General features: G+C 37.1%; 1 protein-coding gene across 1 annotated transcript in view; it reads right to left on the bottom strand.

Annotated features, from left to right (window-relative positions):
- Nucleotides 1–26,729, bottom strand: part of LOC142986337 (discoidin domain-containing receptor 2-like) — a 143,700-nt gene that overhangs the window by 59,654 nt on the left and 57,317 nt on the right. Inside the window, exon 2 of the mRNA XM_076134791.1 lies at nt 1,757–2,065. Coding sequence (XP_075990906.1) covers nt 1,757–2,060 — 304 coding nt within the window. The 5' untranslated portion in view covers nt 2,061–2,065. The remainder of the gene's footprint in view (nt 1–1,756; nt 2,066–26,729) is intronic.

The raw sequence follows: 26,729 nt of genomic DNA, 5'->3' as shown, positions 1-26,729 counted from the left end.
CAACAACAACCATGGACCCTCGCCAGTAAGTGGTATTTTAGTGACCGCAACAAGACAAATGGCGAAAAATTCTCTGAATTGATTCTGCGCTTTCCTAAAATATAGTTTTAGAAGCATATATTCTTATTTGAATACACAATTTTGAACTTTTAAAGCAGCGGCGCTAACCTACCGTATCATATGGGTATTCATTTACCCACATTATACCTTGATACAATATAATTATGGGAATGGACTTTCACTTGTTTCTTATGTATGGTTTCGTCTAAATTTAAATTAAGCATAGATAGATAAATCTGACCCGCTATAAAACTCCACATATTTCCAAAACTGTGGGTATTTTTGAAATTAAAACAGTTTTCGGGAGGGTGTACGCATACCGCGTTAACTCAGCACATTCCTTCGATGACCGTGCCCTGGAGTAACTCTCGCAAATTACGTTCGGCCGTTGTTTGGAGACAAACAATTTGGATGTCCTCACGTATCCGACGCATTCCTTGAGGGGGCGCTAAACTATGCGACTTAAAACTGCTATAGAACGCGATGGACGTTGATACTCCTCACACTTGAAGGAGCAAGGATTACGATGAAATTGCAAGAATTTGGATTTTAATAAAATTACGCCTTTAGACTTTAACTAAGACGATATTCGAGCTGGTAGAGTATTGTGAGAAACTTTGAATTTGTACAATTTAGGCTAAACCAAATATCTGAAGGATTTTTATGAGAATTTCGATTAAGTTCTAAAAAGTAACGAATATAATTACAAGAGCCTGATGTGATAATTTCATTTCGTAATTTATTTTTCATCAGCGTGTAATAAAACTAAACCGTGGAATACACTTGAGGACACATTACTATGTTTAATCACTTATCGCTTCTTCAACAGTTGTATCTACAGGGAGGTCGCTCGTCCACCTTACAAGGTTGGTTGAGGAAAATTTTCCGCAGCAATGGCCATGAACAAAAATAACTCATTCTATTTGCCATGGTGTGTCCGGGGGCTAATCAGTTAATGAACGACTCACGTACGAGGTAACGAGCGCTTAATTATACCATGAGTTATCCCGACTTCATCTAAATATAGAATATGATTTACAAATTACATGTACTTTTGAGAGATTGTATTTGTCTTTTATGTGATTAATGGATATTATTGTGCGGCTCGTTTGCAAGTATTTTTTTGAACAATTAGTATAATACATTATTATTGGTGCCATTAAAACCTAACTTCTAGTGAAAGTGTTTAAAACAGAGGAAATATCACTAACAATTATTCCAATAAACCCGCTAAGACTTTAAGTATAAAATGTATATAAAATGACGTCTAAAGAGGTCATACTGGTGGTTCTTAACAGCGCGCGACGTCGGGAATGTACTTGACTCCTATCAACACAATAACTATGAACCGTGCCTCGCTGGCACTCCGGCTCTCCAGCACTTTCATAGCGAGAGTTTCAATAGTGATATCGGATTCGTCTCGCCACAGCCCCGCACCCAACTTTAAGGACATACTCGTTGTGATAGAACCAAAGTTATGCCGATCGGATTCATTTCCTTTCCACTCTGCATTTAGTGTTGCAAAACTTATGTGTCAAGGCATATTGTATTTTGAGAAGTAATTATTCATTGATATCCTAATTTCCTTTAAAACCTACCAAACCGAATCGTTTTAGTATTTTAATATTTAATCCGCGATTGCAATGTAAGGCCTGCGAACGTGTGACGGTATATAGAAACAACAAGTGATACGTACTGTGGTCGAAAGTCCTGGGGTCCACAGTTGTGGTTGTCATGGTGGTAATAGGATCAGAATCATCATCTTCGTCAGGTTCTGCCGTCGTCGTGGTCGTTGTTGTGGTACGACGACGGTTCTTCTGACGGCCTTGTTTGCGGCGCTCGGGCGGTGAGGTCCGCACCGCGGGCAGCGCGGGCGGTGCGGTCGTCACGCGCGGCTGCCGGGCCGCAGCGGTGTCGCCGCCAGTGCCGGGCTCGGCAAAGACAAGCGCCACTAGTGACACGGCCACCAGCCGTATCACCAGTGGCGCCATGCCCCACATTTTGTCTGTGAACAAAGAAAATTAACAGTCAGCTAATGAGTTCTGTGTTAGTTATTATTAAGCTAAACGCTGTAAGCCAAAATATAAGTGGATCCTAGCCGAGTGTCAGATATTCCAGTGTCGACTTATCTTTAAAATATTAGCGCAATGTAAACGAATACGTTAGCATCATTTAAACGCAAAATTTTAATAATCCTTAAAAACACAATCTATCTCAAGATAGAAGTCAAATAAGTAAGACTAGATAACAACTAAACTTTGTACTTGTTTCGTTAAGAACGTTAGTGAGGCTTGAAACTCAAAGGCGTATAAAAACAACCTTTTTAAATAATCGTGCCTTCTTAATATCGTTAGTTACTTAACACGTCTACCTTGACGAAGGATATCAAATAACTTTTAAATGTAAAACTTTAATTAGATCAGATGAAGTTTTTAGCAATGTGCCCTCTTGCTGTGCTAATTAAGTACAATTTTATCAACTCACTTTCTGCGAAATACAGTTTATTGAATGTATTTTCGATATCAGTAAGTTTGAAGACTCAAAAATTATTTTGTAAGTAATCATCGTACAATTAATGTATTTAATTAAATTATTATTTTGAGTTAATGGATTCAATTAGTCCATATTAATTGGGTTGTCAAAAGAGATAGTGTTATGTGTCAAACATAGCGCGGTAATACATTCAATTAAATGTATAATTTACTCTGCTATGATGTGGTTTGGACTGCCATGCGTCATATTTTGGAATATTAATTGTTTAGTGTTTGCCCTTTGTTATTATTTTGATAAAAATCTCTGAGAAACGTTTGCCCAAACGTATGGTTATATTTACTAAATTCTAGAGAATAGATTATAGTGTTCCTGCTGTTAAGCGTTAACCAGAGGGACGATTTCTACTGTCGAACTGCCTAGCTATCAACAATGTTTGAAAATCGCATCAGCGCCTGTAGCGAATGCCGTCAGTATTAATTTTTATGTAAATTCTGAGTGTTAAACTCGGTGTACGATTTGTTTTTCATAGACACACTACTAATTTAAGAGTAATTCATTCTAACGTGGACCATACGATGCCATGTAATCTATTAATAATATAAGTAGCTATAACATTACTCAACATGATCATCAAACGGTCTGAAGTATTTGTGTAGCACTGGGGACCTCTCGATGTCACGGGAAGCTAAGGAAACACGCCGTTGGTAAAGTAAATAGGGTCCACAAAGACTCACAGTGCTATAATAAAAAGTGCCTCTTCAGAAAGGGTCGACGACTATAAACCATGATTGTGACACTTCTTAGCTATTTTATGGTGAAAAGGTGTGCTTATATTGTTTTGAGTATGTAAATCTTTTATCTTGATGGATATGAGTTAAAGCCTTAAACTCTTCTCATATAAGAAGACTGTAATAAACAGATAGAATAAAAAATGTTATCAGCGGATACTTGTAGATTTCAATGTTATTACATCAGCGAAGTTCCACTTCCTACCAGCAATTACTCTAGAAATTATTTTATTCCTTCCTTACTATATTTTACTTGTGTTAATGGAATTCCGGGGACATTACATCAACATTATAACCCAAGCTTATTCATTTGATTGCGGTAGGAAGCGTCGTAGTGGCGCTACTATTATATGTGCGGGTAAGTGGAGTCTCCCCTCGAATTCTCCGCAGCCAACATCTGTCAACGCACTAATGTTCCCGTTCTACGGTTAATGCTCCATGGGTCAAAGGACCACTGTAAATTCTTTATGGCATTCAATTCACCTCGCCAGCCAAATGGAATTTTGCTGTAAGAAGCCATCAGCCCTTCACATTCACACCATATATTTAATTTGCCCCTGTCAAAACACTCGCAAAAATACACCACGATTTCTATTACGATTTCGTTTTACCTAAACCAATCAATCAAATGCTCTGGCTTCGAAAACTAAATTGTGTAAAGGGCCACCTTAATCCACCTTTTACAATAGGTGTTAAAAAATGGCCGAGTTTTATTAAAATTCATAAATCGGCTTACAAGGGATAGCTAATGTTAATCTCCACGTATGTGAACAAATTTCAAAATAATTTTATTGGTGTCCCCTGTCTAAAGGTGCTTAACCTGTTCAACAAATAATACCTTGCGTATATATTTTTGTTTTGTCCCCTTCATTTGTAGCGTCAAAGGCTGAAGTGCTTGGTGGTAATAAAACGTAAATGTATCGTATTGGGGACAAGAAAGATCGTTGTTTAATCGCCTGGGATGTGATACCCTAAAGCCGACTAGCACTGACACTTCCAACCGAGCTGGATGGAATACATTCACCGAAATCCCTCGGGAACAAGACTGAAAGCCACCCCGGTACCGATCCGCTTCGATAATGTTCCCAAACCCCTCTCCATTTTATTTTTCGCCATTCTCAAGACTTACAAACAGATGGAGAAAATGTTTGATCGCAAACGACAGTCGCCGTTTCAAGCCATCTTTTAAATGACATACATTCTGAACACAATGAGTACAACTATGATGAGAGAATATAGTAGCTATTGATAGTCGCCACTCACTGGTTATAAAGGAGAACTAAATAAAAATCACTAGCTCGTATTTTCGTATCGGTCACTAATTAGTGTAAGATACTGAAAAAGTTCTCTGCAATTCGTTCCAATGTGCTGGTGTCATAAAAAATACATTCCAAAGACGAACGATACTAATGAAAGCAATTTTTATTCGTCTAATGGTACTTGAATGAAAAAATATTACGAATAAGTTGTAGAGAGCGAAATACATAACGTGTTTATAAGTTGGTGCTGCGCCGTGTCCGATACAACGGTCGTTTGCTCGCACTTAAATACTCATTAAACTGAAGTACTCAACTCTAAATACCGCTTTGTTAAACGAAAAGTACTTTCACTGTTCAATGTGCTCTCTTAGTTGGGGAATCGATAATTAAAAGCTGTAGAGTACGATCAACCTTTCAGAATAGCAACGTCTAGCGTGTTAACTTCAAAGTTGTATAATGACCCACTGAATGCAATAAACTCGTTATTTAGGAATCCAAGTAATTATGTTTATAGAGCATAACTTAAAATGAATCGTCACTTTGTTTGTAATGGCCGTGCAAGTGACGCGCGAGCCAACCGGCGATCGTATTTTCTATAATAGGGAAAACAAAGAGCTGTTAGTAAAAGTACAGTGTCGTAAATATTAAAGTACAGCTTGCTAATAATTATTCGTATTAAAATTAATAATTCCAGCTCTCAGAACGAGTTCCGTCTGAAAGATCAATGTCGCGCAAACTTTAATTAAATTCATTTGTCATTGAATATACTGAGTTGAACGTACCTTCATCTGAGTCGGAACGTTTCGCAACTGAAACACGGGCGGGTAATAATAACTTTGACAGTTACAACCTTCGCGTTGTTTAGTTTACCAACACGAGACCGTGGCTAACGAAACTTTGACACTTGTAGTCCAAACGCGATACATTGCTTGTCACTGAGCTATTCCGACTCCCCCGATTAAACATTCATGTAATTCACCAAGATGAACTAACACGGTGACGCATACACAAGTTGTTCTCCACTGTACAGCGACCGAGTGAAACAACTAACTAGAGCAACGATTTCGTTACAGAGTGCTTACAATTTAAATGATATTTGTACGCCGAAGCAGAAAAGTAATAGGAAACGAAATTGAAATAAAATTGCATTGGTTCTATTGAAAAATATTACAGTGGCACGGATATCTGTAATACGATCTCATTATATCCTTGCCTACGGTAAACGGCAGCGGGCCGAACAATTTATGGGCACTTAGTGTAATAAGCAATACGGCGGACTATTTCTCTATTGCCAATGCTTATGAACTGTTTATTCATGCTCGCCGAAACACGTTAGTTACCGATTCACATTTACATTACAGTTAGCTCGAATAAAACTGTTTCCATTGTGTGCGACAGGTAGTGACATGAATAAGTCAACGATTGACGGATGTCCAAACTTCATCTATACCGGTATGTTTTTGTGACAAAGAATGGCCGGGACCGCCTCGGGTTGATACACAGACTTTTCTATAAGGTTGGTAGGTAATCTCTGACAACAACGTTTTAAAAGCGCCTTTCTTAAGATTAGACCGTGGGCTCCATTGTATTGGTATCCGCTTGATCGAGCACCGGAGCGCAGGTGGTCGATAAATGAATTTTCCCAACTGTAGGAAATTGATTTTCATTCAGTGGGAGAAAATCGGTAGCTTTTCCTTCCATTATGTAGGGTACAGCGAGTCTGTGTCAAAACCGTCATGTTGACTGGAGGCTGATTAATAAGTCACCCACGTCGCCGACGTGGACGAATTTTATTTGTATAATATTTATATGAAAGTGTTTCTAATAAATACTGTGAACCATTAATTATTACCTCTTAGATTTTACCGATTAAAATTCAACGATAGAGTGAGATTAAAATCACAGTTACGTTTTAATAATTTCAAATAATTTTAGATAGTACTGATATTCTCATTTAATTACATTAAACGATAAAGGTTATTTTATAATAATTAGCATAACATTGACACATTGCAAACATTATACAACACCGGTGATAAAACACGTTATTTTAACATAAAATATCCACGGGTGGTATTGAATTACGTGCCGAAATAAACTTTGTGTGGTAGTCGGGTTTAATTAAAAAAGTTTCAGTTGATTGCTTTATTACTTGATAGGTATTCTGTGGTACGTCTATCAACGGTCGGCGGCGTTTCATTTAACGAAACGTCAAAATATTATACGCGATTTGTCAGTCGCGGACATTTAAAGGATTTTCACTGAAAAAATAACAGCAATCGTGGGTACGAGCTATTATTATTTCGCATTTTTAAATGTCAAAAGAGCAATCGTTGGAAAATTAATGTCACGGGAGAATTTTTGATGTCTCCGTTGTGCGGTTGATTTATTATTAACCTTTGTCACGACATGATCGCCGTTCATTTTATTATGTTCCACGCTAAATATCTGATGCTAAAAAACTTGTTCGATAAATTTTGGAATTAATAGGAGCAGAGCTGTCGTGTGGCCAATTCCTAAATGGGGACATCAAAAGTGGAATAACAAACGTGACGTCCATCGAGGTACGATCGGTATTCGCAAACTTTTTCAGTGCCTGCCGTGCCAGGACACCCCTTTACCCAATTTATGACGTCGTCGTGCATTTGAATAAGTTTACCATAAAAATAGGCGTTCTGCGGCCAGAAACTTTAGCAATAAAATGCAAATGTGACATTGGTGACGCTTCTAGATTACGAGCCTGCGAGGGCCCGCGCTTCTAGTCAGCCAGGGATCAAGGACCACTATTTCACGCCGCCAACATTTAAATTATTCTAAATATTAGTTTTAAGTTTGATGAATTATTTTTAAATTGTGATTCCGTGTATTTATCGCTGCGACAATAAAATAATTTCTAGTTGCTATTGGGAGTTTAGTTGGTTTAACATAACTTTTTTAAATCTTAGTTTATAGTGTGATCATGTCCCTAAAATTCTGGCCTTACGAGAATATTATGTAAACACACGATACTTTTTGTTTCACGATTAGACTCTTTGGGAGGCATAAAGAGGTAAATGTTGCTCATGGTAGATAGGCAGGCGCTACCATGAAGATATAGGTACTAAAACAAACGCTTATTACAGTTCTAACGATACGTCGTAATGTCTCAAATGCTCTTGAAACGGCACCCTTTTATTACTGGCCTCTTCACTCTCCTTGTCATGCAATATGTCTTTCTCTTTTGCTCATAACGGAATATGAATGAGATGGATAGTGCCACATATTTTTATATTATTTTTATAGGCCATTGTTGATAGTGCGGGCTGAATAGTATCTATTTATTGCGAATGTGTATATGTAATTGCGTGTCTGATAGCCTTTGAGAAACTACCCTAGTTAATGGGGCAGAAGATTTCTTATATAAGTTTAGTATAAATGAGTTTGGTAAAAGTTGGCTTGATTTTATTTCTGTGTTGAGTCGGTGTTGTTAATTTTGTTTTCGCCCATGTTTTCTTATTAGATTAAATCCCATTGTTTCGTTGTTTATAAAATCAATTTGTAAAATTACTTATGGATATTGTACCACATATAAACTATACCAAGGTTATACTCTACTTTCTTAAATTCTCTTGATATTTACAGAATTCAAATCAGTCACCGAGACACACACAGTATACAGATATAACATCTTACATTTTTATGCCTGAATATAAGAATATTTTCTTAATAGCCTCCCTGGCAAGAAGACAGTGTTTTGACTCCACGATAGAGCGTTTCGAAGCTATTCCTAAGTCCCAGTGGAATCCCTAGGATTACAGACATCGGTTACAAAGGATCTCTAACGCTTGCCATCTGTCAAACTCAAGCTTTCTCTGAGTGGTTCACAAACAATTACTGGATTGTTTCTTAGAAATTCTGCTAAATCAAATTTGTAATCTTTGAGGATTTAGAACTTGAGCAATCAATGGACATTTTTTATTCAATAGTTATGAAACAAAAACTATTATCTTTTGGGATAAAGTTATAAAAAAGTAAGTATTCTGACTTTTCATATTGTAAGTGTTACGATTCTCTTCAATACTTGATTGAAAAATAAATTCTGTTCTATCTTTTACGACAAATTAGCAATACATATAAAATGTTACGAGTTATCAGTATGCAATATTTCGTACACGTCGTAAAGATTTGTACTTCAGTCGGTTCGTTACACCGCACCTAATGCCAATACTCAGATCATCGACTCCTGACCTAAATTCTCTTAGAAAATTTTCTTTAGAAATATTCTTATACAGACCAGTTTTTTGGCTGAACTTTTGAAATATAGAACAGAATGAAATTTTGATAAATTTACCGAACTAGACTAGGCCAGTGTTATTATTTCGATTGATGTTAATAATGTTAAAGAATTTTTGACTTAGGCGACCCATTTGTAAGATTAAATATTAAGTTTTTTTTCTATTATTTTCAGATTATTTGCTGAACTTCTAAGCGGACTGAGCTTGTATTATATCAGAATAAATGAGATAAAAAGCCCACATTTCTGTAACAAATGACAAACCTGTTGCTCTGTATGTGGGTAGTTCTGTGCACGAGTGTTTGTTTACTTGCCTATATGCTCGCACGGCGTACTATGTTGTATTTATTTGTAGTGCTAATACCAGCGGTGTTTACTCAAATTATACATACGAGCCGTGCGGTTGCCGCTGCGTTTGCAAATGCAATTCGATGTGTTCACAACATATCGCGTCAGCAGAATCTTAACGTAAATTCACCCTTTGTCAAAGATTCAATTTGTTATTGTTGTTGTTCATATGGAATTTGTTTCATATTAAAGATTTCATGTTTAAGTTTGTTACTAAATTATTTTTTTTCCACTGGGTAAGGTAAGATTTTCGGTTCAAAATTGTATTTCTGTCAAGTTATCGGTTAAGTTATGCAGATTTTGATAAAGTGTAGTCTAAAACATTCAACAATATTTAAAGATCAATCGCAATTCCACCAAAGACTGGAAGAGACGATACAAATCAATCACCCATTGCCATATAACGGCAAAAAACAATTTCTATCGCAACACACGCATTAGATACCGGGAAAAGGCAGAAAAACAATCTGTTAGGTTAGACACAAGGCACGTACGCGGGATCGAATGGCGAAAATGATTGATGGTCCCTCTCACGGCTGATAGGCCTTCCTAATCAAGGGATACAGTGTAATACTCCAATGGGAATTTTCGATCATACAGTCCAAAAGTTGTTTGAAAACTCCGGAGGTGGATTATGGGGCTGGACGATTTAAACGAATTGTTTCCTGAACTCGGAGCGGCGGCGTTCCCCTTCTTCTTCTTTTTTTATTGAAGACGGATATGATTGCTGTATAATGCCTAATAGTTTAATACCATACAAGAATTGACAAAAATATAGTTATAGATTAATTGGATGGTTTCACCAATAGAAAATTTGCACAACTAACTTAAGTTGATCATCCTACTTGCTCTTGAGGTTTTCGAAATATTATTTGTTTTAGTAAAATAATTTGAAGTATGTTCCATAATGTAGCCTGCTCATAGTTATGTGTAGTTCAACCTATGATTGCAATTATAACAGAGTTGAAGTGCGTCCTAAGAGGCAATTAATGCATTACGACGGATGGATGGGCAGAGAGGGTAGCATCTCCTGTTTAATAACGAACGTCTTCCTGCAATCAGACGACCTGACGACGCAATTATCTTGTTATATACCCACACTCGATATGCCACCTAACGTATTTATGTTAAAATATTTTAACACATATGCTACACAAGGCAACAATTTTAAAGATTCTTATGAACTCTGTAGGGAACTACATCTGTACTTCAAAGGATTGAAATTAGTTTTACATTTCATTGTGTAATAGTTGTCATAATATGGCTACTAATGAGTTGCTTTTTAACAGCAAATTTTTGAGTTCCAATACATTCTATCTATGATTTAACATTGCGGCTCAAAAATGACTATTTCAATCGTTGCCGTAAGCTTATTTTCAATACAATGGCTATACCAGAACTCTACCTATATTTTGGTGCCCCCATCACCGAGGGTCCCGTCTAATAAGAACACACGCCCTAATGCATACTCTACGATATTGTTGAAACAGAATAAGATATTAGCTAGACGTCAAAGTACTGAATTTGCATTTAGTATAGAAAGGAATAGATCGCTCCCAGGAGGTTCGTATGAATTTTCATAGTAATACCTACACGTAAGTAGTTGATATCGAGACCGTCCATTTGATATTGACTGGAATGAATAATAAATGGGAAACTGTATGCTTTTGAGAGCATGATTTAGAAATGCCATATTATTTGTGTAGACGGAATGGGCTATTTTAGTTGCTTTCATATTCCGTGTTTTCATCGCAGATGTGATACGTCTCTCCAGTCAACGAAACTATTATTATCTAATTGATTTAAACGTCATAACTGAATTTGCGTTACAAGTACATAGTTTTTTAAAAGTTCCAGACTTACACATTCGAGATTTTGAAATAAGATTGTTCAAAAACTATAATTTGCAAGAACCACCATAATTAGACTCAAATGCATGTTATTTTAATGTCGTGTATTCAATACATTTGCTTTTGCATGCCCTTGAGGCTTGTTTAAAACACAATGTCCTTTGTATACTCATGTATTCCATTATCAGTACAAATCTGGCCCTAGACTTTTTTATGAATGCCTTTTGTGTCGAGAATTTCGTTTTAAGTCTCGAATTAACTTGAACAATTATATAGTAGAATATTTATTAGGAATCCAATTATTTTCATTTTTAACAATGAAAGAGAGTACAAAACAATTTTTGTTTATGCCCTTATTTTTAGGCGCGACTTGCAAAGTATTTTTGTTAAATACGAATGTAAAGTATTTTGTGTTTTAAAATATGTTTAAGAAATGCTGTCTCACGTATTTTTAAATACGTTAAGCACAAAGGAGAAAAAAATACAAATTATAATTTTTAATTTTCGTTTGATTATTATGGTTTCATTTTAGATCAGACTTTTTATTGAATATCCATTTCGATCTTAAAAGGTTTCAACACAGTAATAATTGAAGTACATCATTACTCTAACACACATTATTCTCAGAGTTACTTAACTATCCGGGTTTCTAAGTTTTTAGTTATACACACTAAATATATGTATAGACTTTGGAATTTGAGCAAATATGCGTCGTTAGTGAGGTCTTGTGACCTCAAAACCGCTACAAGTTTTTAGATGATCCAAATTGATCCATTAGTTGCGAAATGGCCGCTCTCAGAAATTCTAGAACTCTCCATATAATGTATTAAGCGGTCAAAATTGGTTTCTCATAAACAATGTACGGTATCTGCCTGTTTAGTTTTAGTGGTAATAGAAACATCTTTGTATAGGTTAAGTTTATAATGTTCTACGATAACGCTTTGATAAATGGTTGGTACTATAGTACATTGATTTTGTATTAAGTAGTTGGGTATATTTTGATACTTTTCTTAAACAGGTTTCCGTTTCAACCGCATAAATATCACTTGAAATCAAAAGTAGTCTAGTAGTAAAGACTAGTGAATATTTTAGAATCGGTTTTGGCACTGTCGAAAACTACAAAGTGAACTTCATTATAATATGAAATATGTAAAGTGGGTTTACATAAAAATCTGTATTCCAATTCAGTAGTAAAGTGCATTAATGCATCGAATAAAAGTGGATGAATACTTCGTAAAATACTCAACAGATGATAACTTCGTACCACAAGTCCACCTGCGTCCGGACGCATAACTGAATCACAATTCTGTGCCCGTCGGCCAGCACAATGGACGTACAGACGGACAATTATCCATTAAACTGTTTTATTGTGTCCATGTCGTTCTTCTATTCTATCAGGTAACGGTTGGCGCAAAAGGGAACAATTAAGGCAGTTACCAGTTTATTGTGATCGACTTCTTCTTGCGATATGAAAGTATCGGTTAGCTTCCTCTCTTTAATCCATCGTTATACGGCTCACGTGAACAAGTATTGTTGCTGTATTTTTCCATGTCCCATTTTGTTTTTCTTTGCTACTTTGCCAAAAACTACTCTTAATCGGGTAAAAGCCCAAATATTTTTTTCCTTTATATCTACATAGAAAACAAACAATAAATCAGTGTATAACAAGTACAACATACGAAACAAACACATCATTTATTAAGCTTGAGGTAACGTTGCCGTGATTCTCCGCCCTACCTATTTAGACTGATCAATAAGCTCCCCGCAGGGCAAAAAATGTTACAGTTTACCCACGTTTTATCTCCACAGGGAGGGTAATTAATCGAAAGGGAACTTCAAAAACCTTTTCCGCAAGCATTATGAGAAATATGAAAAGGAAAACAGCCACCTTTATTAAGTAGATTAAAAAAGGCATTAGTCACTGTTTTTAATTAGTATTATGGAGACTAATTAGAAGGTGTCCGACCTATAAAAATGAAGTGGAAAGTTCAATTTTCTCGTAATGTATTTTTGGCGTGAAGTTATTTGTAGAATTATTAAAACTAGCGGAGCGGGGACAGCGGACTGAAACTTTTATTGACGTCTTACAAATGAGCAAAAGTTGTCGGTGAGCGAGGATAAAGTGCGCGCCACACTCCACCCGCTACCTCCAGTCGACTCGCTTCTTACAAACTGTACACAAGTTGTATTCACCAATTGCGCTATAATAACTGGACAACTTGTGGCTTATGTATGCATCTTAATGCCCCTACTATTTAAGAACATTTTTGCCAAAATTGAGCTAGTAAAATTTGTGTATGAAATTGTGATTACCTGTCTGTTATACCCTCTGGCTGACATTGGCTAATAAGAAGTACAAACAGAATATTAATCTGTTTTAAATTAATAAAACAAGGGAATATTCCAGTATTCGTACATCACAGGAGAAAAACGAATAATGATCGGGGTGGATTTTTGGCGAGCCCCCCAGCTAGGCATACTTTGTCTCGGTGGGTCGGTGGGTACGTACCGGTGCAAGCATGCCTACGGCATTCGTTTCCACTCCCCTGTGCACTACACTGTACACAAACATAGAAAGTTGTTATTCGACATTCCCCAGTATATTTACAGAGGTATTCCGGGGTTGCTCTTCATATTAAATTACTCAGAGAAATTTGACAATGTTTTTTTTGCCTGCCGACACAGTTGAGCGCGCTCGGTGTAAAATGCAATTAAGACCAGCGCACACGCTTGTCTGGCGGTGTAAACAAATTCCTCTCGTAATTTCGTTAGTTTTTCCAGTTTCACCTGATGTTCAGTACATCGATTTTCAATATTCCTTTTGCTCCCATCACAGATATCGAATAAATATGGGTACGTCACTTATTTTTGCCGTTTGTCATACTTTTATTTTGCAAACTCATTGTCTTTTTTGACGAATTCGTTTGTGCACCTGTATTGATTTTCTGCCGGGACGCTTTCAAAGAATCTTACTGAGCGCTTCAATATTCAGGTGGAGCTATAAAAGCAGTATAAAACCTTTATGCGTGTGGAGCAGAATGAAATAAAACAATAGTGCCGGGATGCAAAGTAGTTCAGCTAGCATGGTTCGCCAAAGCAACGATTTGACGCTACGTCGTAGAACAAAAGATCCGCGTAGCAGTGGCGTAGCACGTCGCTCACGCTCGCGTCGTGTCACGCACGCTACGCTGAAACAGTTACGGGACTATCACGTGTGTTCACGGTAATGGATTTTGAATTGCTTACTCAGTGGGGTTTTGTAGTAGTTACAATCACTGGACAGATTCAGACTTGATGGGCATAGTTCAATGCCGACAATCAGCTTCATTAAACTTTTTATTACATGTTTAAATACTTAGTACTTTTTTAAATATTTGTCAATTAGTCGTTCAAATAGTTCTATTACTCAGTCTATGAAATAACTGTAATATTAGAAAATGCCTGTAAATACTACACCAGTGAGCATTCACAAACTTTGTGATGGTCTTTGCCAAGGTAGCCCCGAAAAAGGACCGACCCTCTATGTGTAATTAAGGTCCCAATGCGTCAACTTTGCCTTGATGTGGGTTCAAAAGCAATGCAAACCGAGTATACCTAAGTACACTTTAACTCGTCACATCTGAACAAAATCAATGTTCGAGACGTTTTGGTTTTACCTGAACGAAATTAGTTTTGCTCTGAAGTTCTACGGAACTTCCTTAGCTTTGTCTTTTTCAAACAGCTCGGTCAAAGGAACTGCTCAGTGAATTAAATCCAGAAAATCATATTGATCTCAAACAAGCAGAAGCGGCAAACTTCATAATTTCCGTCGTCCATGGTTCCACTGAATTTTAGTTCATACAATCTTCGGACAAACTTCACCTCTCAGTGTTTGATTAACGTCTTTACCAAATTTAAGCTGCAATTTTTGATGTCTCAAAACACATTCAGACTCAAGTTAGTTTCAGACGATCACTGTTTACTCTTCTGCTTGCTTCGTTAAAGGTTTACGACTAGTAGAATAAACTTGAATATACTAAATAAAAGTACTGAATATACTAAAGAAAAAGAAACCTATTAAACAAAGCGTTGTTTTAAAATTGAAAATAAATCAGTGAAACAAACTTCCATTAACCCAACTGTCTCAAAGAAGAAACGGCGGCAAGGTAAGAATCGATTCTTTCAAAACTAACTTACTGTCGGTAACTATAAAAAGTTGAGTCTCTGCGCGACTTTCAGAGGTATCTCAAATCGCAGGACGTCAATTCTACGTCGAATTCTCAAGAATTATCCTCGAAATTGGAACGGGATTTCGGAATTTTAGAACGGACTGAACCGGTGCGAGGGAATGGTAACGTAATTTTCTGGTGAACTGTCGGGATGGCGTCGCGTCGCCTCGACGTGTTGTAATGTCGGCCACCGCCTCGCCGCGCCGCGCCGGACGATTAGATTCGATCAAATAGAAAATTCGGGTTACGATAACCAACAATCTGGGTGCGGCGATCATTCAATGACGTGATCCCTACGTGCCTCACAACAGATAACAATGTTCCGCACATCATTAGTAACGTGCAAGGGTAATTTTTGTGCAGATTGAATTGTACAGGTGTATATGATATCGCCGACGTCGGAAACACTCGCAACACGAAAACGGAATTAGTTTGAACATTTCGAAATTAAATCCTGTTACAATGGCATTATTTCTGTTTGACTGAACATGAGAGATTGACAGTGCATTTTAAAAAAATCCCCAGTGCGGTGTTTTTTTAACGTTTTGAAAAGCGATGCAGCGCGAATGTTCACGGCTCGAATGGTTCCGAAACAGGTTTTTAAGCTTGGAATTGTAAACTCGGGAGGTGTGATCGAGATAGCTCGCTCGGTGGGCATGCAGCGCATGCAGTCGAGTTACACAAAAGCGGAAGGTTTTCCTTATTTTCCTCGAGTCCCCCATTTCCCCGGCCGGGCGTCCACACGGGACGCAAGTGCTACACGATTTTTAACTTAGCTCAGTACAGGTGAGTCGGCATGCTAATGCAGTGTTCGAGTTTCGTGAACAGTATTACATATACGTGTCTGGTCTTAAATTCATTAAACTAAAAGGCGTTTCTTTTCAGCTGGCACCCTTTTGAATTTATATCGGAGGTAAATCGCGCTTCTGGCAACAATGTAAACAATATTTCCAGTGAATTCCTTTCGCCCGAGACTTCGGAAAGCTTTTTATCGAGCTAAATAGAGCGTTGAATTTATCTACAAAATAAACAAAAGTTGCTCAACTGTTGTGCAATTAACATCGGATGTAGTTTTAAACTTTCTTTTAGACGTCTTTAAATATACTCTGTAGGCAAACTGTTTTTGTATTTTTTACATACCTAACACGTTATGTATCCGAGCGAAGAAAAGCTTGACTTTAGTGCAAAGCTTAAAAATGTTAGCTATCTAGAATGAAGCATTTCTTAGAGTTAATCGCAAACCTAAACAGTTAAACAAGTTGATTAAAAAGCAAGCAATTTTCGAGCTAGATTTCTAAGAAAGTAATTCGTTTAGTGCAGTCGACACTCATCACTATCAAGGGGGAAGATAGACTAATTTATGTACCTTCAGTTGAAGCCCTAAGTGCAACTTAGTTTGCAGTGCAATCAATTTTAAGTGTCCACTATAATGTTCGCTACAGAGAGAGAGGGAGAGCTCGGTGTAATTTGATTTAATATTTTAACTGGAGAAATTGAGTTCGATGCAGAGTTCGCTCGACGGATATCCGTATTAAATGTGTTACACATTTTGTAACTACGTTACAACGAATGCTTTCTGATTTAACTTTCACCTTTTAATTTTAAAACCATCATGATGTTAAATGAATTTATTCGTGTGCATTATAATTTGTGCATGAATAAAATGATATTGTTATTTCGAATGCAAGGCTGGCAAGGCTAATTCAGTTGCGGTCTGTACTTTGAAAATCTACGTGGTTGAAAACATTACCGTGCATTTCCAAGTCCTTTTAGAATGTTCAACAACATTTTTATTACGGTTAGTAGACTGCTTATGGTTTCAACGTGTTTTGTGACACATCGTGATAACACTCATTGTGAGTTTTAAGCATTTGAGTTTGAATGACGTTATGTTTATTGTGACAAGCGTTTTGTTGGAGATTTGTGAACTGAATAAACACAGATTTTTTGTAGGATATTAGTAGAGTAAATTAAGTATAACAACGGTATTTTACCACGTCATATACTGGATGGATAGTTAGGATAATTATTTACACGCTTTTTTTAGCAATCTAAATATACGTAACTCTTCAATAATCCACAGCTGAATATAGAAGGGTAATATTGTGTCCAGCACAAGCGACGAGCTCTTGACGTCGACGCAACGGCCTCTAATAAGTGCTCTGCCTACATGCAATGACTCTGCATTTATTGCCACTACAGCGTTTGCATTTAGCGTATAGCCAGCTTGCAGAACGGCTTAAGATGTGGTTTAGCCGTTCCATAATTGTGTATCTATTTTACGCGAGTGTGTGTACTCGTGTAGTGTTCTACTTAAAATGAAGTTACGGTGGCGCAGTGTTGCCGCGGTGCATGAACGGTACACTCGATTACGAATAGTATGCTGCCGATAATGCCTGAGACACAGATTTAATTTCAAGTATCCCAATTTAGTTACTTCTAAGGTAGGAAGGTTGGTGATAAAATCAACCAAATTTTGTAATCTCGTTTGATAAATGTTTAAAAATAACTCACTGTAATAATAATCACCCACACACGGTTTGAGGTAAATAATGAAGGGTTTTCCATGTGATGTTTGTGTGAAGGAAGTACCAAATTCTGTTTGAAAAATAAAGATTGTTATTTAATAATTATGTGAATATAATAGGTGAAAATGTAATAACGTTAAAATATCTAAGCCGGTCATAAAGTTTAGTCTTGGTTTGGATTTTCTATTTTATGATGTATAAATGAATGTAATATTTATGAAAGCTTAACACACGGAACGAAAGGCCAACGGGTTCACAAAACACCGCAGTGGGTCCCTACCGCCATCAATATGATGAGCCTCATCAGCGGTGCGCTTGCCAAAAATCCTTCCTTCGAATTCATTAATTCACTTAATGAGCCAAACGCATAATGACGCTTTGTTCCAGCTTCTAAGCTGCGGTAACCCATTGTGATAGGGGAACTGCGGCGCTCACCAAACTAAGCCGTTGATCTTCACTCGCCTTTATATTCTCTAACCAACGTATAACATTTCTACAACACACTGTTATGTTTAAAAGATCTAACTAATTACCAACCGGTCGCTAATATCTTTAATGGCTGTACGGCTCTCGGCCCCTTAAAAAGGGATTATTGCCTCCAAATTCACAGCATCCAAGATCACAAAACGTTTACGCGATCTGTAATGTTATTACCACGATTGCGATACACAATGACATTTTAGTTGCAATGATACAAGTGAACGGTGTGGCTCGGCGCTTGGATCGCTTCTTATTGAATTATTGGTCCGCGGGACGTGACTCAACGCACCCCGTGATCGGGCCATTGAGTTCTCGATGTTTGCTCGATTCCCGTACGTGTGCGGCGGACTTTAATCGATTCTTGAATGATTCTTGTCGCGTGTGGCGCACTCCATACCGCGCGCTCGTGCGTGCTAACGTTTTGAATTTATTGTTTGTTTTATTATCTACCGTACAAAAAGAATGTAGAAAACATTCGAGTGTAAACCGCAATATTATCAGCTAATCTATTTGTAAGGTACTCCCGCAGTTTCGTGTAGCGTACAACATCTGTACCGGATCCTGTATAAACACTCGACTCGGGAAAAGAGGGAAAAATGAATAATCTAAAGAAATTTAATTTTACGATGGCCCTCCACCTATTCAGGAATGAGACACAATAAGTGAAAGGGTTTCTTTTCAGGCACCTCGGCTCTAAAAAATTGAGGTAATGGAACGTGAATAACAATTCGGCCCTCAGGGGTACGAATCGGATGGTGGGCAGGGGGGAGGGGATAGATTGATGGCACCCGTTTGTAGCATCTGTCGTTTAAGTGAGCATCGATTATAGTACACACCTCGGTGTTTCTTTGTTTGGCAAGCGACGTTTGACTCGACTCATCAGTCACGCCGGCTTGGGGGATTAATTTCGCAATATAAACAAATGACATGCTGATATTTCCCTCCCGAGGGGACCCCTCGCCTCGTTCAGTGAAAAAAGACACTGGTTCCGGTTATCGAGAGATCCCGTCGCTTGCTTTTATCATTTTGTAGGATGTCTTGTGAATATTTGATAAATGATTTGTATGAATTATGTAGTGATTGATGGAGTTAGAATGCCTGCAGTCACAAGATACACTTTTATGAACACGTTTTTCGACTTCATTACATAGTATTCTGATCCTAAAGCGAAATCTATTTGAGAGCGTTTCTTTTTGAGTAATAAAATTTAAGTTGAGTTCGGATCGTGCTATCACCCTATTCTAGTCGTAAAATGAATAGCTGAATCCCTGTAATACCTACAGGCGTTCAGTCGTGTCGGACACGGCTGGAGCTTGTTTAAGTACCTACACCTGATTTAAACTCAGCCAGAGGTCCCGAACAATGTCCAATCATCCAACAACCACCTTACTGGCAGACTTACTGTTCCCAGGGAATTACTTCAGCATTAAAATATCTCTAAAACTTAGTTACGTTTTCAGCATAATTTATTATGACTGTTTTTAAGCGTGGGCCTCGGAAAAGTTGTGAGCCTCTGATACTTTGTCCCCGTAAATAACTGTAATATACAAATTGAATAATTCGATGTTATTTTTTTATTTATTCTCTGTATTGACACCCTACGATTGTACAAAAACGTAATTAGTCAAAAAGTAAAGGTTTAGTGTGCCTTTGTTTTATAATCATCAGAAACTTTATTATATCCCCCTTATTGAGTTACTTATTAAAGGAGGATCAACAGCGTCAAATCTGCGGTTGACACCCTTTCCCTTGATTTTGAGGATTTACGAGTTATGTATCCTCTTCGCGCATCCAAACCGCGAGTGTATACCTATAATGCCGGAAGTATACGGTATAAACAAGTATTAGTCTAGGAGACAGCGACTTTGTATATTGCGTAATGTTTTTCTCGGTTACGAATGAATGACTCACACTTTTATTTATATTCACTACAGACTTCAACGTTAGTAATAAATAAACATTCCCACAAAATCAAAACAAAAGCGTTCTAAATGTGAGCTCATTCATAGACTTCACTAAATAATGTGCCATTTAAAAATTAATGAAAAACAAGGCTATTTTATGGCTTCAGCTGCGTATTTTCCGCAATTTATATGAGTCTAGCGAGGGAGAAGATCTATTATAGTGGTCGTAAGTGATGCGCCGTACGTGGCTGAGGCATTACTGGGGCTGCTCGTTATAGTATTACTCAGAAGGGAACGGTGCATATGCATTGAGGCACAATACAGACGTTACTAGCTAGACCACTGTATCATAGGAGAAATGACGCATGAAATATGATCTGTCATATTATTTTACTATGTTGTTAATAGCATTTTGTTCCACAGGGTCTCTAGCATTGATAAATGGACATAACACTATGAAAACTGCACGGATACCTATACATATACCTATTGCAACGTAATCCTAAGCCACAATGCCTGAATATAATATGCTGTCATTTATATTTTTACCAAAAGTACGAAAACCCTTCAGTAGGGTATATTGAAGGGAATTAGTTCCGTACTTAATTACGTAACCGAGCAACACGTTGGAATAATGCCAGTCAGAGGGGTGACTTTAATAGCTGTAACGATGACATTTGCAAAATATAATGAGAGTCGCTTTGATTTTTTTCTCGTATTTGAATAAAATTGAATGCGTTCGTATATTACGTTCCATTTGGTACGAAATTATTTTAAAGCTATGTCTTTTTAGCATATTTGTTTCTTTATAGTAAATTGAAATTTATTTGTGTGCTGTTTTCGGTCGCTGTCTCCTAGACTAACGATATTATTTTTGGGGAAAATGTTAGGAGAAAACAGTGTTCGACATGTCACGTGGCGAGTGCGTTCGGATAAGCTCGCGGCCCTTCGAGCCTGCGCTAGTAAATAAGGATCATAGGATTATCGAGAACGGCGTATTCACTCTAAAAAGAACCAGAATTTACAGCAAACCGGGAAAAATGTTTAATACATTGTGCCTTGTTTGCTTTCCTGTCGTTGCTTCGTTAATTCCTGCTTCCGAGAATGGACTGGAAAAAAGTGTAATCGTTCGATGTTTTGCGTTTTATAGCGCGAGTTTAATCGACGGGTATTATTGAGTCCGACCGTTTTATTTACGTTACTTGGTTATTATTGTTCCATAAATGTGTATCTGATACCATTGCAATTCAGGTAAGTGGGGTCTTTATTGATTTATACTTTCTGTATTAAGATCTTATCGTACAGTAAAGTTTAAAAATAGGTCCATTATGTATGTAAACGTACAACTGGCAAACCAATTGACAGAATACAAAAAAAATTAAGTGCAAATTTTGTCTATAACTCAAATTAATATACAATACTTGTATGTTATACATACGATCCCGTGTAAATCCAGTTACATCTCAACAGCGACGTGTAAGAAGATTACGCCGCGTACATACGAACGAAAACATACCATTACATGTACACCCACCCCCGCAGCTTCATCTTCGGATAAGAATATTTTCTAATAAATTTCAGACAGGTTTCATAGGGCGAGGGTACTTAAAGCTATTTTTGTGTTTGCGGTAAGGGGCGCGGAGTAATTGAAATGAGTGGGAAAATTCCTACGTTTAGGTGATACAAAGTATCCTAAATGGACGGTAAAGATACTAAGCTTTGATATGTGTACAAATATATCTTACTTTTCATTGCTTTTGATCACTTAAAGTATAACTTGTAATATGATAAATAACAGATCCCCGCTAAGTCTTAAGCATGTAATGTAGGCGTGACAAAATAATCTCATTTATTTGTATATCGTTCGCCCTCAGAACGAGCACTTGATACATCAAAACAAAAACAAGAAGCATTAATACCCCACACAATAACGTCATGTCACATAATCCCATGTTTGCTACCTGCGGTTGTTGCAACTCGTCACGCTATCATACCTACATCCCGGGACAAAATAAGCTTTATGAGATTAGACGGGACATGTGAAAACCATAAGGAAAGATACCTTTATGGAATTACACAGTTAGACCTGGTTCAGACTATGGCGAAACGGAGGTATTCGTGTCCCTTTGTCAGTTGCCCTCGCGGTGAGGTAATATTAGGGTTTCGTAAGCGTGACCGCTATAGTGCGGCCTGCGCCTAAGTGTAGACCCAATCTCGAGTTTAGAACTCAACAAACAAAGAGCGCGAGACATCCCGTCACTCTCGGTATTTATTTTATAAGAAAATTTTCTAGGAATACGCGTGAAAGGATTACCTACTTGTAATGTAGCATGTGTTTTTTTATACAAACCTGCGATGACAAGCCTACGTCGACCTGAGACACGTGTCTGACTGAGAACATTGAACTGACGTGTTTTTGGACATGAATTATACACAATTTAAGTTAATATTTAAGCAGTAAGTCTGGAATACGAAGCGTTAAAGCAAATTTTTATACAAATGGACCTTTCTCGTAGCGCGCTATAAATAATTTTATGATATAAATTACATTTACTTGTTAATCTATTTATTCGTACTGAGAGAGATATCTCATAAATTCCTGCTAGCCGCATACATGTGATTCAAACTGTAAACTATTAAACCATTTCGATATCAATGAATGTCGAATCTTAATTGAAATTATCTGGCTGCTCTTGAACATTATCAAATAGCTTTTGAAATAAAACTTTGGCATTAGAATATGAATCGCATTTTTAATAGATATTCTAAAATTAACTCGTCAACTTTATATCAATACGGTATTTCTGTGAGTGATATTAGATGTGATATTAAAATCGTCCTACAAAATGATTGAAGAACGTTGTTCGTTGATAGGATTAGTATTTGGTAGGCCATTATCACCGCGACGGTGCCCTTTACTTCCATTTCGTATCCAATCTAATCTGATAGGTTGTTGGAGCAACGGTGCGAATGCCCAAATCTGTGTACGGTAATTATTTGGCAACCACACCGACCTTAACTCGATTATGTGTGATCCACTAACATTTAATGTAACTAGTGTTTTGTACGCGCTTCCAAATTAAGTTTGAAAGATACGGGTAGATTTACGAACCACGCGGTTATAGTTCATCAGGTGAAGAATAAATCATAGGAAAGCCAACGCATTATTCATTGCATTTTGAGTAATAAATTATGTACGTTTCGGTTTTATAATCATAACCATAAATATAGGTGCTGGTACCAAACATATAATAATCCAGAGCTGGAATCGAATCGAGATATTATCTGGGGCAATGGTCACATAAAACTATGAAACATAACACGCAAGTCTTCCTTCTCATTCCCAGTGGAAACTCAGCTTTAATCTTGTGGAATCCTCGAGAGACTCAGTAATCTATTCTGTCGGAATATTCTATTTTTAGAAGGAACCAGTAACTTCGTGTTTGCTACAATATTGAAATTATATAACACAACACATGAAAACTATATACTACTTCACAAATGTTCTTGACTAGGGATTCGAAAAACGCGTGTTCCTCCTTTGAATTCAAATCGGAACAAATTCGAAACGACATGTTTACAATTTTTCTCGGATGGAAATTTTCTCAGTTCGAAATAAAGAGGGCAGTTTGCTATTGGCGCTTACGATTCCATATTGGTTTCTGATGTGATGCACAGATACTAGTATTACCAATGACTTCGATGGCAATAGAGAATCGAGTTTGACTGAAAGTTAATGTACCTCATTCGTGTGTGTTTAATAATTGGTCTTACGTCTTAATTAAATAATTTGTTTCATAGTCACATTTTTGGATAATAAGTCATCATAAACCTACTTCCATAATATGTAGAAATAAAACATTCGACGTCGTAACGCAAATTAAACAACAAAAGTCGAATAGTATGATATCTTCATCTTTCAATAAAGTTATACTAAGAAAGCCGTCACAGCTCTTTGCTATTCAATGAGGGGAGGCGACACATGGTGCGGAGCCGTCAGAAGTGGTTACTTTAACCTCTAGATCTCTCCCGCTATTACGCTTAACTTGCAGTGTATGCATTCAAATAGCTAGTTGCTTGTGTCCCAGACCGCTATCCTGACCGCCGAGGTGAAAACGTTTTAAAACGATACATAAAATTATTGTTATTTTTCAATGCCAATACAGTAATAATGTTGCGCAGTAATAAAACGATAATATTAGTCCGATTTATTTGTAACAAGATCTGAAGTATTGTGCAGATTGTACCAACGATAAATAATTAAATCATTACCCTATAGAAGCTCGACGATTAAATAAATCCTCGCTCATTTGCCGCAGTTTTATCCTACGTTAATGACACCTTGATTTCATTACCTAAGTAAGGAGATACCGCGCTGTGTTCACCTGCATTTATAAGGTGTTAGAGTAAAAAATACCTTCTCTTTTATAAGCACATTCACCTTCACGCCGCGGCCGTCAAGGTTCCTTTTTATAGCCAAAGCTAAGAGCGGGAAAAAGCCGGCTGTAATATTTCAAAACCTAGAAGTTTACTAGTTTATTTTAAGGGCATGTTTTGTTGGGAAGATGTAAAACCTTGATACACTTTTATGAATACATATTTTGTACAACAGCTCAAATTATTAGACGGCTTTGTGTTTCGTATTATGACTGGTTACCGTGAGCCGAACAAATTATTCTTGCTGCGAAGTTTGGGAAACATCGTCATGATACAGCCTTGAGTAGGTTCTGAAATGAACTATCAAATCTTTGAACGCCTCCTTCTAGCGCAGTGCTATTATAAAATAGCAGTATTTATAGTCGCTTGCTCGAATAGGTACTGTGTGCCTCTGGGCAATAAGATCCAGTTAAGCATTGAAAATTCAATATATGAGTACAATGTTTGCCCCTCGGTGCAGAGTGAAGTAAATAATCAAAATCGAATGTCCGAATAGGCGACCAGTTTCAAATTAATTAAAGTTAGGCGCGTCTCTGTGCTCTCGTATCTATCGAAGTTAGTCATTACTTTAAGTTACTTAGAGATCGAGTTAAGTACTTTGCGGCCGAACCTATTGTTCAACAGGCGACTTAAGGTGTTCGTAATTTCGTGCGACAGGAGTTTCACTTTGATTGAATTTAAGTAGTTAAATACTGCGGCAAATCCCCGACCGTAAATGTTTCACAAAACATTGGTCGGATTAGAAAAGGTTGAAATATTAGAGTTATCAAAATAATTTGGGAAACAAGATTACGTGTATGTTTTGGAGTATCCGTTGTTTGAATTATCATCGTCTAAATAAACTAATTGAATGTTATAGCATGTGACATGGTATTGTATGTTGTCCTTGCAAAATTTCAAATTATTAACATATACGTAAAACTTTGACTTAAAAAACTTGCGAACCATTTACCTATGTACAAGTATTAAAATGTATAGTATGAAGTATCACAGACTTTTAACACAATTTTTATAAGTACTTTATCGTATAATAATAATAATAATAATAATATTTATTTATTCAAGTGACCAGAGACTCATTTTTGTTAGTAATTAAAAACTTAAAAACTATGTTAGTGTTACATATTATTTGTAGCTTTGGATGCATGCGCGGCCCGCTACCGCCTTATCCCGTGGGATACGGCACTGCAGCGGTTCACGTATATGCAATCCAGCCTACCAGCAATCATTCTCAGGATGCTGTATAGAGCAAGCAATACAGAAAATTGGCAAATAAACTAAATCAAAGAAAGCAAACACAAATACTTATTTCGGTAAGCAGTACTTGAGAAACCGATACTCTGTATACTTGTATTTTCCAATATTTTTCCGGACAATTTGTAGTGTATCCGAGTGGATAAGTAAGAGCGATCCGTCGAACGAACTAAGTAAATTAAAGTCCAACGTTCGCACTCAAGGGGTGCTCCAATTAAAAGTCAAATCAAACTGCATTATACCGCTATTGTAAAATAACGACACCCTATACCTATTAGGGATGGCACGACAAAATAATGAGAGGTTTCAGTTACGTAGGTAACCGGGCCTTTGTGAACTCCGTGCTTGTGCATGTGCCTTTAAACTAGGTCGGCGTTCGACGTCCTTATCTCTATGTTAGACAAGTTTTTGGCTCGGCTAGTAAACAGAGCTACAAAATTACGACCTACATATCGCTACATAGTACCGCAAAAACCTTTGCATTTAGAACTACAGAAAATGCGATTCTTGCATCTTTTGACCTAGAAGCTATCAAATTTCAAACAAAATATTTGAACAAACAATTGAAATGCTCGTATTTTTCCTGTGTCACATTATAAGGTCTAGTTTGTTAAACAATGGTATACTTTTCATAGGATTTTTCGTAAGCGAAGCCGCGCGTAAAAGAAACGATTTAAAAGCTTTTGTTAAAACCCTCCATGGGGATTTGATTTTGTCGAGGGTTAAACCGGACTTACTTGGATTTGGAATGCTAAACGTTCTGTTTTGAGATTTGTTTTCTAAACAACCGTGAGGCAACCCTAGGACTTGCTAAGTTTATTGCCAATTCCGTATTGGTACAAAGCTG

Source organism: Anticarsia gemmatalis, chromosome Z, assembly GCF_050436995.1.
Source record: "Anticarsia gemmatalis isolate Benzon Research Colony breed Stoneville strain chromosome Z, ilAntGemm2 primary, whole genome shotgun sequence".
Taxonomy (NCBI): domain Eukaryota; kingdom Metazoa; phylum Arthropoda; class Insecta; order Lepidoptera; family Erebidae; genus Anticarsia; species Anticarsia gemmatalis.
This window is presented reverse-complemented; position numbering and strand designations above follow the sequence as displayed.